The sequence below is a fragment of the Microtus pennsylvanicus genome, chromosome 2, assembly GCF_037038515.1.
Source record: "Microtus pennsylvanicus isolate mMicPen1 chromosome 2, mMicPen1.hap1, whole genome shotgun sequence".
Lineage (NCBI taxonomy): Eukaryota > Metazoa > Chordata > Mammalia > Rodentia > Cricetidae > Microtus > Microtus pennsylvanicus.
The window spans coordinates 67,790,359-67,805,557 of record NC_134580.1 but is presented as its reverse complement, the minus strand read 5'-3'; the positions used below and the strand labels follow the sequence as shown (position 1 = coordinate 67,805,557).

The 15,199-nt window shown below is 41.3% G+C and overlaps 1 protein-coding gene across 1 annotated transcript in view; it reads right to left on the bottom strand.

The window, feature by feature from the left end:
- Positions 1-13,132, bottom strand: part of Nup160 (nucleoporin 160) — a 53,172-nt gene extending 40,040 nt beyond the window's left edge. Inside the window, exons 1-8 of the mRNA XM_075961258.1 lie at positions 12,994-13,132; positions 12,631-12,742; positions 8,024-8,234; positions 6,830-7,052; positions 5,386-5,464; positions 4,392-4,506; positions 2,782-2,940; positions 409-486 (exon numbers count right to left, since the gene is read on the bottom strand). Of these exons, the coding sequence (XP_075817373.1) occupies positions 409-486; positions 2,782-2,940; positions 4,392-4,506; positions 5,386-5,464; positions 6,830-7,052; positions 8,024-8,234; positions 12,631-12,742; positions 12,994-13,093 (1,077 nt within the window). The 5' untranslated portion in view covers positions 13,094-13,132. The remainder of the gene's footprint in view (positions 1-408; positions 487-2,781; positions 2,941-4,391; positions 4,507-5,385; positions 5,465-6,829; positions 7,053-8,023; positions 8,235-12,630; positions 12,743-12,993) is intronic.
- Between the last annotated feature and the right edge of the window lie 2,067 nt (positions 13,133-15,199).

The window sequence follows — 15,199 nt, the reverse complement described above, 5'->3', positions numbered from 1 at the left end:
ACCCACATGGTGGGCTTTCAACTGTCTATACATGAAATATTTTAAGAATATAATCTCCCCGCAACCCCCCGCCCCCCCAAACTGCCTGAGACAGGGTTTCTCTGTAGCTTTGGTGCCTGTCCTGGAACTCCCTCTGTAGACCAGGTTGGCCTCGAGCTGACAGAGATCTGCCTGCTTTTGCCTCCTGAGGGCGGGGATTAAAGGCGTGCGCCACCGCCCCCTGGTTTAAGACTATAATCTTAAAAACAGTTAAAGCCTTTTGAGACAGTCTCACTGTGTTGCTATGCTGGTCTGGAATGCCTGTGTTCAAATGAGCCTCTAGCCTCAGACTCACAAGCAGCTATGATTTTGAGGTAGTCAACACTTTGTATTGTGCTTGTGTGAAATGTACAAGATGGTTCAACCTACCTGAGAAGTGAACAGTGAAGAAATGTGATCTAAACTATACCGATTATTCTCAGTGCTCACCAACTGGAAAACGCAGAACTGTAGAAAACACAAGTTAATAGTTCATCACTCCATACAATCAACATGCTACTCTAAGAAAAGAATTCACAATTCTCCTACCTCTGGATGGTGCAAATCCAGGTGTGTGCCACCATATTTAACTAGTTTAAAAATTTCCATCTTAACCATTTTCAAGTATGCAGTTTAAATACATTGATATTGCTGTGCTACCAGTATACAGGACTCTTTATCTTGCAAAACTGAAACTTTATTCCTATCAAACAACTTCCCTCTCAATCCCTATCCTTTCTTCCACCTGCTGAGTCTACAACTACTTTAGAAACTACTAATGTGAAATCCTAGGTTTGACCCTCAGTGCCAATGCGAGTGAACTGCATGTAAAATTAGAAGATAATTCATGTTTACATGTTCAAATCCACCACCAGGATTAGGAATAGGACTCAGCTGTAGAGCATTTGCCTCGTGTGCTTAAGAAAACAAAAATAATCTCACACTGCAGACAACAACATCAATAACAAAACACTTTCTAAAACTAAACTTTCAAATAGAAATATGACATTTGATGAGCCTGGAGAGGTAGCCCAGCATTTCAGAACATTTAGTGCTCTTGCAAAGGACCATGGATTTGGTTCCCAGGATTCACATGGCGGCTTACAATAGCCAATAACTCCAGGTCCAGGACGATCCAATACCCTCTTTTAGCCTCCACAGGTTCCTGTAGTGCACATGCTCATACATATAAATTTAAAATATATAATATACAAAACATAAATATTATATATAAATTATATGCTAAGTATATAAAAATGCTTTTCTTAAATGACCGTTGAAGGCTAGGTTAACTCAGTGGTAGAGTCACTGCCTTAAGTGTGTAAGGTCTTGGGTTCAATCCCTTACACTAGAGGAAAAGATAAACAAAACTGAAGAAATTAAAGCACAGGATACTTATGTATAGTATTTTTAACAATTCAGAGAATTCACTGTGCACTGACAATGTTATGACCTGTGCCTTAGGAAGGCAACTATTCACAGGACGATGAAAACGTATTTTTTTATATTTATTTATTGTACGTGTGTCTGTGTGTCTGTACGTTGTTCTGTTTCTACAGCGTGAGCTCAGGTCTCGCAGCAAACACCTGCACCATCTTGTCACTGCCCTCATCTAACCACTTTTTAAAAAAAAAGTTTTTTGAGACAGGATCTTTTGAAAAAAATTCATCAATTCATCACTGTGGTATCTGTTATAGTAAAATACATTTTATAATTTTTCTGCCATATTTCTATCATTATGCATATGCATACTAAGTAGCTCAAACAAAACAACAAAAATCCAGGAAATGCTGAGTACAGAATTTCTCAAAAGACTTGTGAAAAAGAATGAATTTATCCCATTTTTTTCCCCAAATTTTTCTTTTGAGACAGTCTTATGATATCCCTTAGCGTGGCCTCAAAACAACAACAATCTTGCTTCAGTCTTCTGAATATTGGGATTTAGATATGTACCACAACACTAGGCCTATTTAAGTTTTCATTACATTTTATTTACTGACTTAGCATTTATGTATGTTTTAACATGTGCTCCATCACTTGTGTGGTGGCCAGAGGACAACCAAGGAGTTTCTCTTCTGATCTAACTCGGGTTGTCAGGCTCACAGGCAAGCACTGTTACCCATCTCATCTGTCCTGTTATGAGAATTTCCACTGTGGGCAACAGGAGTCAGGGTCTCAGGGCCCAAACAGGGAGAGGATATAGAGCCCAACAAAGAACGTGAAGATTTACAAGCAGGACAGAAACCTAGCATGGGGAATCAGAGCCACAATAAGCAAGGAAGACACATCCTTTCTCTAGGAGGATCGCAGTAAGCCTTCCCAAGTGTTGCTCCTATTAGTACATCCACATATAAGGCACAGCACTAGGCTAAACACAAATACCCAAAATGGTTATTTATTATTTGATTACACAATTACATACACCCTGTATGCCTCACAATAGCAGTGTCGGGTTGGTGAACAATAATATTTGAAAACATTAATTTCTACATAATTACTTACTAACATCTATATTCCTTTTCAGCAATTTCATTTTTTTCTCCTATATTTTCATATTTGCTTTCAAATTTATTTAGTTTTGGTTAACTTTCCTTTAATCCTTACCGCCCTTCCACAATTTTCTAATTCATATATCAGCACAAAACCCAATCACCCTTGAACAGCTCAGCACTTGACACAAAGCTTAAGTGGGCTCAATGGGCCTGACATTTCCCACAAGTAATCCACTGAGAACGCCTTGACACACGCCTTATTTCTTCATACCTGTCCTCTTTTGGGGGAATGCATATATATTCCTAGGTAGAGCCCCATGGATGGTGAATATGCAAGTCGTAATTTATGTCCCGTTCCTGCAGTGAGTCGAAGGTCTTTGTTCACAGGGACATATTCCAGCATGTCAGCCACCATCAGGCACATTTGGTCCTGCCCAAGAGAAAGATTAATAGGTGATGTTCTAGAACAGTGAGACTAGAAATACATCCCTTACCTTTAAAGAAAATCATTCTGAGAGGCCTGGCAGAGAGGAACATATATACCTTTAATCGCAACACTCGGTAGGCAGAGGCAGGCAGATCTTTGTGAGTTCAAGCCAGCCAGGACTACCACAGCAAGTTCCAGGCCAGCTAGGGCTACAATGTGAAACCCTACCTCAAAACAAAACAAAATTACCAGCCTTTTTTTTGATCTTGAAAACTGTCTTATCAACATGCATTTAAAAAAATGCACTTAAGCCGGGCGGTGGTGGCGCACGCCTTTAATCCCAGCACTCGGGAGGCAGAGACAGGCGGATCTCTGTGAGTTCGAGACCAGCCTGGTCTACAAGAGCTAGTTCCAGGACAGGCTCCAAAACCACAGAGAAACCCTGTCTCGAAAAACCAAAAAAAAAAAAAAAATGCACTTAAAAAAATGTTTTTAAAACTTTTATGTGTACGGATGTTTTGCCTCCATATGTACTACTTATGTACTACTATGTACTATTTATGTCTTTGGTGCCTCTGGAGAGCAGGTGTCTGAACCCTGGAAATGGAGATACAGACAGTTGTAAATAACCGTATAGGTGCTGGGAATTGAATCCCAACTCTCTGGAAGAGCTGCTAGTACTGCTAACCACGGTTAGCCAGGGCCATCTCTTCTGTCCTAGCATGGATTTTAGTAGCACAGTTGTGGGGACTAAAACCACCCGTGACACCAGTTCCAGGGGATCTGACACCTCTTCTGATATCTGCAGGCACCAAGAATACATTAATCATACATATTGCAAATAAGTTCCAGGGGATCTGACACCTCTTCTGATATCTGCAGGCACCAAGCACACATTAATCATACATATTGCATACATAAAGCACACATTAATCATACATACTGCAAATAAGGAAAACAGTGATGCACATAAAACACATCTAAAAAAAGATTTTTGAAACGACTGTTGCCTTTAAGTAAAGACTTTATCTTTTTTAAAATTTATTTTTATTTTATATTTATTGGTGTTTTGCTTGCATGTGTGTCTGAGGGTGTCAGATCCCCTGGAACCAGAGTGCAGGCAGTTGTGAGCTACCATATCTGTACTGGGAATTGAACCCAGGTCCCCTCAGAAGAGCAGTCAGTGCTCTTAACTGCTAAGTCATCTCTCTAGCACTAAGACTATCTTCTATTACCTTTTAAACTCATATAGGGCTCAAATTATCAAAGTAAAAAAATAAGAATAGGGAAATGTACAGAAAAGGATGTTGATTCAAACTGTCAAGATCTGAAAGTATATCTAAATTTCTAAACCAAATGATCTATCATCTTTAAATGAGCAGTACGATAGATCTCAACTCTTCCACATGTCACTCTCACATTTTAACTTAGCCAACCATAAATGCAGTGTTTACCTTATAGGACCACATCCGGAGTTTATGATCCTGACACAGGGCAAAAATGAAAGCATCGTGTTCAACACAGTGAACAGCAAGACTGAGGGCACGATCTGAAGGCCCCTGGTCACCCCTAAAAACAAGGACAGGTTTTAGATTTTTTAACTACTGCAGATAAGCATATCACAAGAATTTGTGATTCAAGAGGTAAAATAAAACTATAATGGATATTCTTAGAAAGAACAAGAGTTTACATGCTGGCATAAGACAAATACATTTCTATGTACATTATACCAATTATTATCATAAAATCAAGTAGGTTCTATTATTATAAAAAGCAATTAATTTCACATTGGTCAAAAACTTCCTTTTTCTGAGACAGAGTCTCATTATATAGCTCTGGTTAGCCTCAAACTCACAGAGATCTATCTGCCTTTGCCTCCTGAATACTAAGATTAAAGTCATGCATGACCACATCAGGCTTATTAGGTCTTTTTTAAAAGTACATTTTTAAACTCTGTGTGTGTGTGTGTGTGTGTGTGTGTGTGAGAGAGAGAGAGAGAGAGAGAGAGAGAGAGAGAGAGAGAGAGAGAGAGAGAGACAGACAGAGAGAGAGAGAGAGAGAGAGAGAGACAGACAGAATGAACACCAGGGTTCATGTGTGACGGTCAGTGGACAATGTAGTAGCTGGGCTTCTCCCCTCTACCATGTGGGACCTGACATAAGACTTGCTAGGATGTCAGGCTCGACAGCAAGTGCTTGTTACCTGCAAGAACATCTTGTGCACTCCACCTTAGCAGTCTAACTCAAATCTGGGTATAGCATGGAATTGGACATTGTGAAAACAGAGAAGTATGGTATCAAAGTATAGTTCTGCAAATAAGACAGACTCTGGAGTGCGGCTTTCCTCAGGCAGGACATCATGCTATGCACTCCTAAACTCAGTACAACAGAAGTAATAACACAAGGATTACAACCTGGCCCCTTTGATTTCCTGCAGGGCACAACTTACCTTATAGCTGTGGGCATCCAGCCTGTGAGCAATCGCTGCATCACTGAACTCTGTTTCAGTTCCACAATTGATGCTACCCCTGCAACGATATCCAAGGAACCTCCTGATTATAACTTAGAAAAACCCAAAGCCACAAACAGGATCAAGGAGGTCTTTATAATACATGACAGACTTCTACATTTTTATACTCACAAGGTTCTTAAATGTACTTTTCTACATATATCACACCTAAAATACTTTGAATTAGTACCAGATCATATTTTTTTATATTCTTAGGGAAAATGTCTTGCCATTTACAGATAGGAGTCTATTCTTCCAGTCAATAGAATCATCTCATATTTTCTTAATCACTGGCTCCCTTTCATGTAGCAGTAGTTCTAGGTGTTGGAGATTTAGTGGTAAACAAACAATTGCCCTGATGAAACTTAACATTCTACTGCTGGAGGATGAGAGAAGTAGGAAAGTTAAATTAATAGTGAAAAGGAAAGTAAGCATTGCTGGGATTGTGGAGGGAAGACGGCATTTTCAAAAGGTTGGTCAAGGAAGGCTTCATTGAGGAGACAGAATCATGAACTAAAAACATTGGTGGGGAATTCCAAGTCAGGAATATGCCTCATGTCTTTAAGAAACTGCAAAAGGCATATAGCTGGTATAGAGGGTGGGGGGAGAGACAGCACTGGGGCACTCAATGTTAGCCAATGTATGGAGACTGGGTTTATTCAGATCATTATCAACACTGCAGTAGCATGATTTTGTTTGCTAATGTATTTATCTGTATGGGTGTTTTGCCTGCACATGTACACACGCACCACTTGCATGCCTGATGCCCTTGAAGTCCAGAAGAGGGCACTAGATCCCATGGGACTGAAGTTATAAGCTGGCGTGTGAATGCTTGAAATAGAACCCAGGTCCTTTGGAAGAGCAGCCAGTGTTTTAACTGCTGACCCATCTCTTTAGTCCCCTAACCAATGTTTAATGTATCAATCTCCCTGAGAAGTTCCTGAAATGGGAGGGCAGGTCTGGACACATTTAGGACTTTAATCCAATATTGCAGGCAAAAAACAGTGGTGACTTCAAACAGGGATCAGCTGTCAATTTGGTCCCCAAATTCATTCTTTGTAAATACAATACTTTTCAGTATGAGGGTGGGAATAGTAATTTATGTCTACTGCTGAACTTTGAATAGGCGCGCACGCGTACACACACACACACACACACACACACACACACACACACACACAATCTGTTTTCCTATACCCAGCATTCCTTCTTCTAGTTCCTCACCCACTGAATAAATATACAACAGCAGGGAGCAAACAAGCAACAATGAAAGCAGGAACAATACAGACTTAACCCTTGCACTGACAATGGATGGGACTGAATGTCTGTTTTAATGTCACCACTGATGATGAAAGATAAATTCACGCTCCATTCCCATCCTTACCAGGTATGTCATAAGGAGGTAGTTTAAGAACAAAGATGCCGCCAGCAGCAGATGGTAAAGCAAAAAGAGCCTCCCCATCACTGCTAAGCCAAGCTGCAGAGGTGGTAGAATTTGGGGACAGTCCAGGTACTGTTGGAATTAATTGATAGTTGCAAGGATCTCTGAAATCAACTTTTCCAATGTCAGTAAATATTGACTGCATCTGACTTTCAGTTACCAGCTCCTGTAATGAAAAAGAATCTGTTTTGAAATAAGCTGAATTTTGTTTAGTTCCTCTCAATTACTAAGAATATTTATTTAAAAAGATGTTGATGGGTCGGAAGGATGGCTCAGTGGTTAAGAGCACCTGTGGACCTAGGTTTTGTTCCCAGCACTTACATAGCGGCTCACAACTGCCTATAACTCCAGTTTCAGGGGATATGACGCCCTCTGGCCCTCACTGGCACTGCATGCAAGTGGTGTATTTATTCAGGCAAAACAGTCATACACATAAAAACAAATCTCAAAAAAAAAAAAAAAAGTTGAGCATGAGATAAAAGCTTTCTCCCTTCCCTGCCAGCCAGGCTGTCACTATGCGGCCCAGGTTGGCTATGAACTTCTGTATAGCTGAGATTGCGCTGAGATTTGAAATCCTCTACCTCAGCCTCCCTGTTTCTGAAATTATAGATGTATAAGAAAATTAGTTTATCAACTTAAAATGTCTGAACCTTTTTATTTTTTATTTTTGGTTTTTCTGTAGCTTTGGAGCCTGTCCTAGATCTAGGCCTTAAACTTAGAGATCTGCCTTCCTCTACCTCCTGAGTGCTGGGATTAAAGGCATGCACCACCACTGCCCGGCTAAAATGTCTGATCTTTATGTTGCTGAGACTCGGTCTTATGAAGCCCAAATTAGCCTTGAACTCCCTGATGACCCTGAACTTGTGACCTTTCTGTTTCCATCTCCTAAGTAGTGGGATTACAGGCATAAATTCAATTTATGAGGATGGAACCCAGGGATTTGTTCATGTGAGGCCAGCACTCTATGACCGAATACCATCCCCAAGTTTAATTATTTCAAACCATAACTATAAAGTATGCTTGGTTAAAACAAGGAATCCAATTTTTTTCCATTTCAAAGAATTTCACTCCAGTCCTAAATCTGTGATAGCTAGCATAATATGGGAAACAAGTTACTGCACATAACAATCAACTTACACTTCTGTACATACGGGAAGGATGTGGTAAAATTAACCTGTGCACTGTCTGATTGGTTAATATCAAGATTATCACATGATTCTGAGTTTCAGAGACATGAACCCCACTGGGTAAGAGGCTGCAATTTTGGAATTTTAGGCGAACTGCATTATTCAACAAATTTATGTCCAGTGATTCCTCCACCAGCTCCAATGTATCCCCAGAAGTCTTCCTGTTTAAAAAGAGAGAGAGATTAATTAAAATTTTTCTTTCTCAATGACTGCTGCACTAAAACACATGATAATTGTGTCTAAATGAACTCTTCAAATTTGAAAAGGATTAGACAATCCAATTTGGATCCCTTTTCTTCTCTCCTTCTCTTTCTCTCCAGGGTCTCTCTACATAGCCCTGCCATGAAACTCACTACATAGACCAGGCTGGCCTCAAACTCACAGAGATCTACCTGCCTCTGTCTCCTGAGAGCTGGGATTAAAGGAGTGCACCATGTCTTGTTTAGACCACTTTTTCATTTAAGAACATATTATATAGACTTATAAAACACAACAGAACAACAAAATCTAAATCTCATTATGGTAACATTAAATATACATCCATTTCCTTAGCCCCTACTTAAGATAAATTCTGCTATATAAAAATTAATCCCGCCCATCACTTGTAGAGGAATGGGGTATCCACACACACTATAGCACCAAACAAATAATAAGCACATTTTCCTTATCTGTTACATTTTAACATATTAAAAAATAGCAATTTTATGAGTTTTGCTCTTGTTTTATAAGGGTCAGTATTTAATATTTATTTATTTATTTGTTTTTTTCGAGACAGGGTTTCTCTGTAGCTTTGGAGTCTGTCCTAGAACTAGCTCTTGTAGACCAGGCTGGTCTCGAACTCACAGAGTGAGTGCCTCCGCCTCTTGAGTGCTGGGATTAAAGGCGTGCACTGCCACTGCCCAGTTAGTGTTTAATATTTTTAAAAATATAAAATTAACTGCATGTTAAGCCTACCAAGGTTTGTTTCTACACCATTATGCCAGTCCAACTTCCTATTATTCTTCAAAGAGAGTTTCTGAATAAATGGCAATAAACACTTTAAGTATAGAGGTAATTGTCATGTGTATTTGGCTATCTGCAGACTTAGGAAAGTATTTGAATCAGAGCTGACATTCACTAAACACTGTCTGATAAGATACAAATGCAGATGGAAGCAGCATATGTGGCAGTGGGAAGAGGGGGGCTTTATTCAAATCCATATCATAACACAGGAGCCACCCCTACTAATCACCCCTACTGCCTGTGCTGTCATTTGTACCCATCACAGATGTTGCCACTTTACCTAATTCTGCAAGGTATTTCTTACCTTTGCTTTCTAAGTACTTATCATTCTAAAACATCTGTAGCACACACTCACTGGTCTATGTCAACATGTATGATGCTAGTTTGGATTTTGAATGTCTCCCCAAGTCTTATGTGTTAAAGGTTTAGTCTTCAAGGCACTACTGAGATATGGTAGGACCTTTTAAGGGTGAAGCCATAGGACCAAAGGTAAGAATAGATCAGTTCTGGACCAGAACCTCTAAAACTGTGAACTAAAATAAACCTTTCTCCTCAGATTCCAGTTAGTTGCCTCTGCAAATTCATAGGTTCTATGCCCACGAATTCAACTAATTACAAATTGAAAACCAAACCAAACCTGTGTTTGTATCTCTATTCTCTTTTCAGCATCCCTCTATGCAGCACATTATATATAAAGCACTGAAGTGGGCTAGAGTGAACTAAAGTGTGTGTGGCCAGGCAGATCACCTGCGAATACTGTGCTGTTTAACAGCATGGGGGCTGTTTGCAGACTGCGGTGTCTGAAGAGAGAGGTGCTGGAACCAGTCCTTAAATACAGACGGACAATGGCTCTTTGCCTTTATCCTATCCTTAGGGCCCCCCCCCCCTTTTTTCATTCCTTTTCTTGAGCTATATATTTTTCTCTGCTCCCATCCCCTTCTACCCTCTCCCATGATCCCCATGCTCCCAATTTACTCAGGAAATCTTGTTTTTTTCTACTTTAGGGCCCTTTTCTTAGCAGTACCAGGTTATACTTAAGTGACTGCCAAAGGTTTCTCCTTTACTCTATCTTGTGATCACACTGACTTCAGAATGATTAAATGAGCATCAAGACTAAATTTAAATTATATATAACACGTATACACACACACACGCACATACACACACACACAAATCAACCAACTTAGTCTTCCTTAAATTTCAGCCTTTAGTTTTATCCCACTGCTCCTTTCAGATAAATATATTCTTTTATTAAAATTGTTCTGACTAGTGCTTACGATGGCACATACCTTCAATCGTGGCACTCTGGAGATAAAGGCAGACAGATCTTTGTAAATTATAGGCCTGTTTGGCTACATAGTGAGTTCCATACCAGCAGGGAATACACAGTGCAACCTTGTCTCCACCTACCAACTCCTCACACACACAAAAAGTTAACAGTTTGGGGGCTCTAAGGATGGCTCAGTGATTAAGAACACCTGTTGTTCTTTCAGAAAATCCAGGCTTGATCCCCAGCACTCACAACCACCCCTAACTCCAGTTCCAGGAACCCAGACGACCTCTTCTGGTCTCCAAGGGCACCATGTATGCATGTAATGCACATAAGTGCACGCAGGCAAAACACTCATACACATACTTTCTAAATCTAAAAAATTTATTTTCAATGTTTTATTCATAAAATATTTTTGAACTTTATCATTTAAAATAAATTTTCTTCATTTTCCTTCTCCAATTTTCACTTCTCTCAAGCGGCTCTCTGCAGCTTTCTTTATTATAACTGTTACCTTGACAGGAGAAATGCCACCTAAAAGTTTCTTACCTTGACTCCTTTTACTGAAATTCAGCTCTTACTCTTGGGACTGCCGTCTTTGGTACATGTAAATTGTGGTGTTAATTTTGACTCAGCTGACTGATTTTACCCACAATAGAGGAAAGGAAAAAAAATGCTATGAATGAATCCAGACTTTTCTATTCTTAGAGTAAAAGTTCTAAAAATCTACTCATCTTTGCTGAGGGACAGATAACCTAGCAGAAAATAACTTAAAGTAGAGTACAAAAAGACACCACCAAGAGGTGGACTGGAGAGATGGCTGAGCAGTTAAGAGCACTGGCTGCTCTTCCACAGGACCTGGGTTCAATGTCCAGCACCCACACTGCAGCTCACAACTGCAATCTATAACTCCATTTCAGGGGTCTGACACCCTCATACAGACTTGGAAGAAAAACACCAATGTACAAAGAATAAATAAATAATTTTTAAAAAGTTAAAAAAAATCCAAAACATCAAGAGCATTTTGTGTTGATATTCTTAAAATTCAAGATGGGTAAAATAAAAATGGACAAAAATTACTCACAGAAGGTCATGCAACTAACAGAATTATCCAAATAGATGTATTTGGGGTAGGTGTGGCCATCACTCAGGGTGGGCTGATCCAGATGCAGGACTCTGAGCTACCTCTTTAACATCGCCTCTGCCTGCATGCCACCATGCTTCCTACCATAATGACAATGGACTAAATCGCCGAACCTGAAAGCAAGCCCCAATTAAATGCTTTCCTTTATAAAAGTTGTCATGGTCATGGCGTCTCTTCACAGCAACAGAAACCCTAACAGTCTGGAAGTGGTGGTGCACGCCTTTAATCTCAGCACTCAGGGCAGAGGCAGGCGGATCTCTGTGAAGCTACAGAGAAACGCAGTCTCGAAAAAACAAACAAACAAATAAACAAAAAAACCCTAACTAAGACACACCCATGCTTAAACAAGGCCAGACCCATGGTAGGATATAAGAAGATTCATCCAAGGTACAGAAGTCTAAGCTCCTATCACCTTACCTACCACCCTATCCACATACTTGCCTTCAAAACCAAGTCTCTTTCAGTTAAAACACTGATCTTGGCTTTTCTTCCTGTATCCATCCTCCTTTTCTTTCAGTCTTTCTTTGCTATTCAGATTCTTTGTTCCCTGGCCTCTCCTCTAACTCAGCTCAAGTTTTGCCTATTTCCCTCCATGGTCAACTGGATATCTCTTCGCCCACACCTAGCTAATTTTTTTGATTGTTTGGATATAACTGTGACCTTCTACCCTCCCTCCTGGTCAATAACACCTGATCGTCCCATTAGCTTTGGGGCAAGCATGAAAATCTGTATTTATAAACCTATATCATTAGTTTGGTGTCGTTTTTTGTGTGTGAAACTGACACAACAAAAGTGATATCTACTATATTTCTGTCCTTACATAGCTACAATATTTTGCACCATTTCCTGGTACTCAGCACCATGTATGACATGTACAAGTTCAATCTCATCGGCAGAAGCAACATCAAAGACTATATTGACACTATAAATATATGTCTAAAATGGGTCTTTAATGTTGTATCTCCTTTGTTTTTAACCTGCTAGCAGAATAACTCTCCTAGAACCAATTATGACATGAACTGAAGGCAGCGATTCTCTCTTCCTATGTGATTACTGCTGGACGTAGTAATTTGGAACAGGCACGAATATTCATACATCAGACAACCCTACCTTCCAGGGGTTTGGGGAACGCAGCACTCACCAATGAATGAACCTGTTTCTGGTGACGGAGAACAACTTGCCACTTTCCACATAATAGAAGCCTCCCGCGCTCTCGCTGTATTTCACGGCTCCAAAAACAGCACTGGCAGTCCCTGCAAAATGAATGCGGTCGGCTCTCACACGTGCTTCTCTGGGGATGTCAGGCACTGAGGAGTGCTGAGGAAACAGAGTGCAAGGGACTGACAGTGCATACAACAGGACGTGGGAAAAGGAGAAAGAAGTCAGGCTGTGAGGCACTGGCTTTGGGCATGTGGACTTGGACAAACCAGGGAGAAGGCCAAAGTCGAACTTGACGATCCCGAAGGGAAGCAGTGGCTCCCATTCCCCCAAGCCCTTTCCGTACCAACGACGCGGGCTGTAAATTCCCGAAAGTGCCTGGGCCTTTCGCGTTCAGCTCCGATCAGCTCCACGAAGCTCCGTTCCAGGGATCCCGCCGCCGCCATCTTCCCGCCGTCGCCGCGAGGCCCGACGGGACAAGGGCGGGTCGCGTCGCTGTCGTCACTTCCGGGGATATGGCGCAAAGTTGGAGTCACGGCGGGTCTGAGTGGCTGAGAACCGCGAGTCTGACTGTCACCCGCGAGTTTTCATCACGAGAATGAGACTAGGAGGAAGACGACTCGGCCTGCGGTCGCCTGGGAGCGGCCAGCGGCGGCGACAGAGGCAGCGCCTTTCCCGGCGGCCTCGAGCAGGGGCGGGGCTGTGTGTGTTTCCATTTTGAAAAGCTGGCGCGGGCGCCTGGGAAGAGGCCTAAGGGACCTGTGTCCTAAACCTGGGCCGCCTTCCCCCTCGGTCTGATTGCGTAGAAGTTGTCACCCAGCCTCTTCCACGTTCAGAAAAACGGAAGAAAAATGAATGGAAGAGGGACCTTTTGTGTTGGAATTTTTACGAGACTTTTTTTTTAATTTTATCACATCCTCATATATATGCATATTTTGGGATAGCTCCTTTTCCAGCCCAGATTAGCTTTAAATTCTGATCCTCCTGTCTCCTGAATGCTAGGGTTTCAGGCACATGCCACCGTGACCGTGACACGGGTCTGATGTGTTGAATTAAACATTAAAACGGCAGCCTCCTGAGATGATCAAAATGCCACCCGATTTGCAAACGTGCAAATAATTGTGTGTGTGGTTTTTTTGTTTGTTTGTTTGTTTTTTGTTTTGTTTTCGAGACAGGGTTTCTGTGGCTTTGGAGCCTGTCCTAGAACTAGCTCTGTAGACCAGGCTGGCCTCGAACTCACAGAGATCCGCCTGCCTCTGCCTCCGTAGTACTGGGATTAAAGGCGTGCACCACTGCCCAGCCAAATAATTGGTTTTTTTTTCTTCCCTGGGACCTCTAAGCTCTCTGGAGGTTGAGACAGGTGTGTTGCTCATTCAAAGCCATCTGGGGCTACAGTGAGATTTTTTTTTTTTTTGTCTGTGAGTGAACGAGTATATAAAAACTATCTAAATCCAAATTTACAGCTTAACGTGTTCCTTGGCAACTTCATCAGAATCCTAACAGTGGGCTGTTCCAGAACTCTGCCCCAGCAATAACATTTCCCTTGACCATTTTACTGCCTTAATGAACATGTTTGAGATTGCAACTGCCCACACCTTTCTCAACCTTCCTCTCAGTTTACTCTGAAAATCCAAGTATCCGGGTTTGTGTGGGCAGCAGCTTTGGGAAGCAGGTTAGATCAGGAGTTCTCTAGGTCACTTTCCAATCTGTGTCAAGACAGCCTAAGGCTGTCTGAAACCCTGGCCCAAATCAAACAAAAATCAGTCAAGTGTGATGGTCCCCCTCTTTAGTCAAAGTACTTGGGAGGCTGAAGCAGGTGAATTTGTAAATTCCTGGACAGCCGTATAGAGACTCTGTCTCAAAAAAACAAACAAAAAAGGTGACTAGGGAGAGGTATAGCAGCTTGCTATTTAAACATGAGAATCCAAGCTTGGATCCCCAACTGTCCCTGATTATAGAGAGACACCCTTTCTACATCTATTTTAGGTCACCTGATGAACATTTTAGCAATTCTTGTTTGTATATTTAACTTTTCCATTTTTACTAAATTATTCCTCTAAACATACAAACGTGTCATTTCTCTTCACCATAAACAAGGCCTTATTTGACTCACCTTCCTCAGTCTCTCCCCTACCACCTCTCCCAGTACAAACATGGTTTCTGTTACCCCGGCTAGGCTAGTCTCCAACTTAGTAGTAGCTGATCTTGAACTTCTGACGGTCCTGTTTCCACCCTTAAGTGCTGAAATTACAGGCCTGTGTTCTACAGCCAGCTATGCAGTGCTAGAGACTGAACCCAGGGTTTGGTGTGCACTTCACAAGCACCCTACCATTGAACTAGCTACATCCTCAGCTCTTTTACTCTAGCACTGTCTCGCTCTCTCCCTCCTCCCTCTCTCTTTCTTCCACCCTGTCTCCTACCCTCTCTTTGTTTTTGAAACAGTCTCTTATGTATCCCAGGTTGGCCTCATACTGCTATATAGTTTGGATGGGTTGGGATAATAGGGAGATTAGTGTGAGCTTACTCACACTAATAATAACAGTGAGTAATAG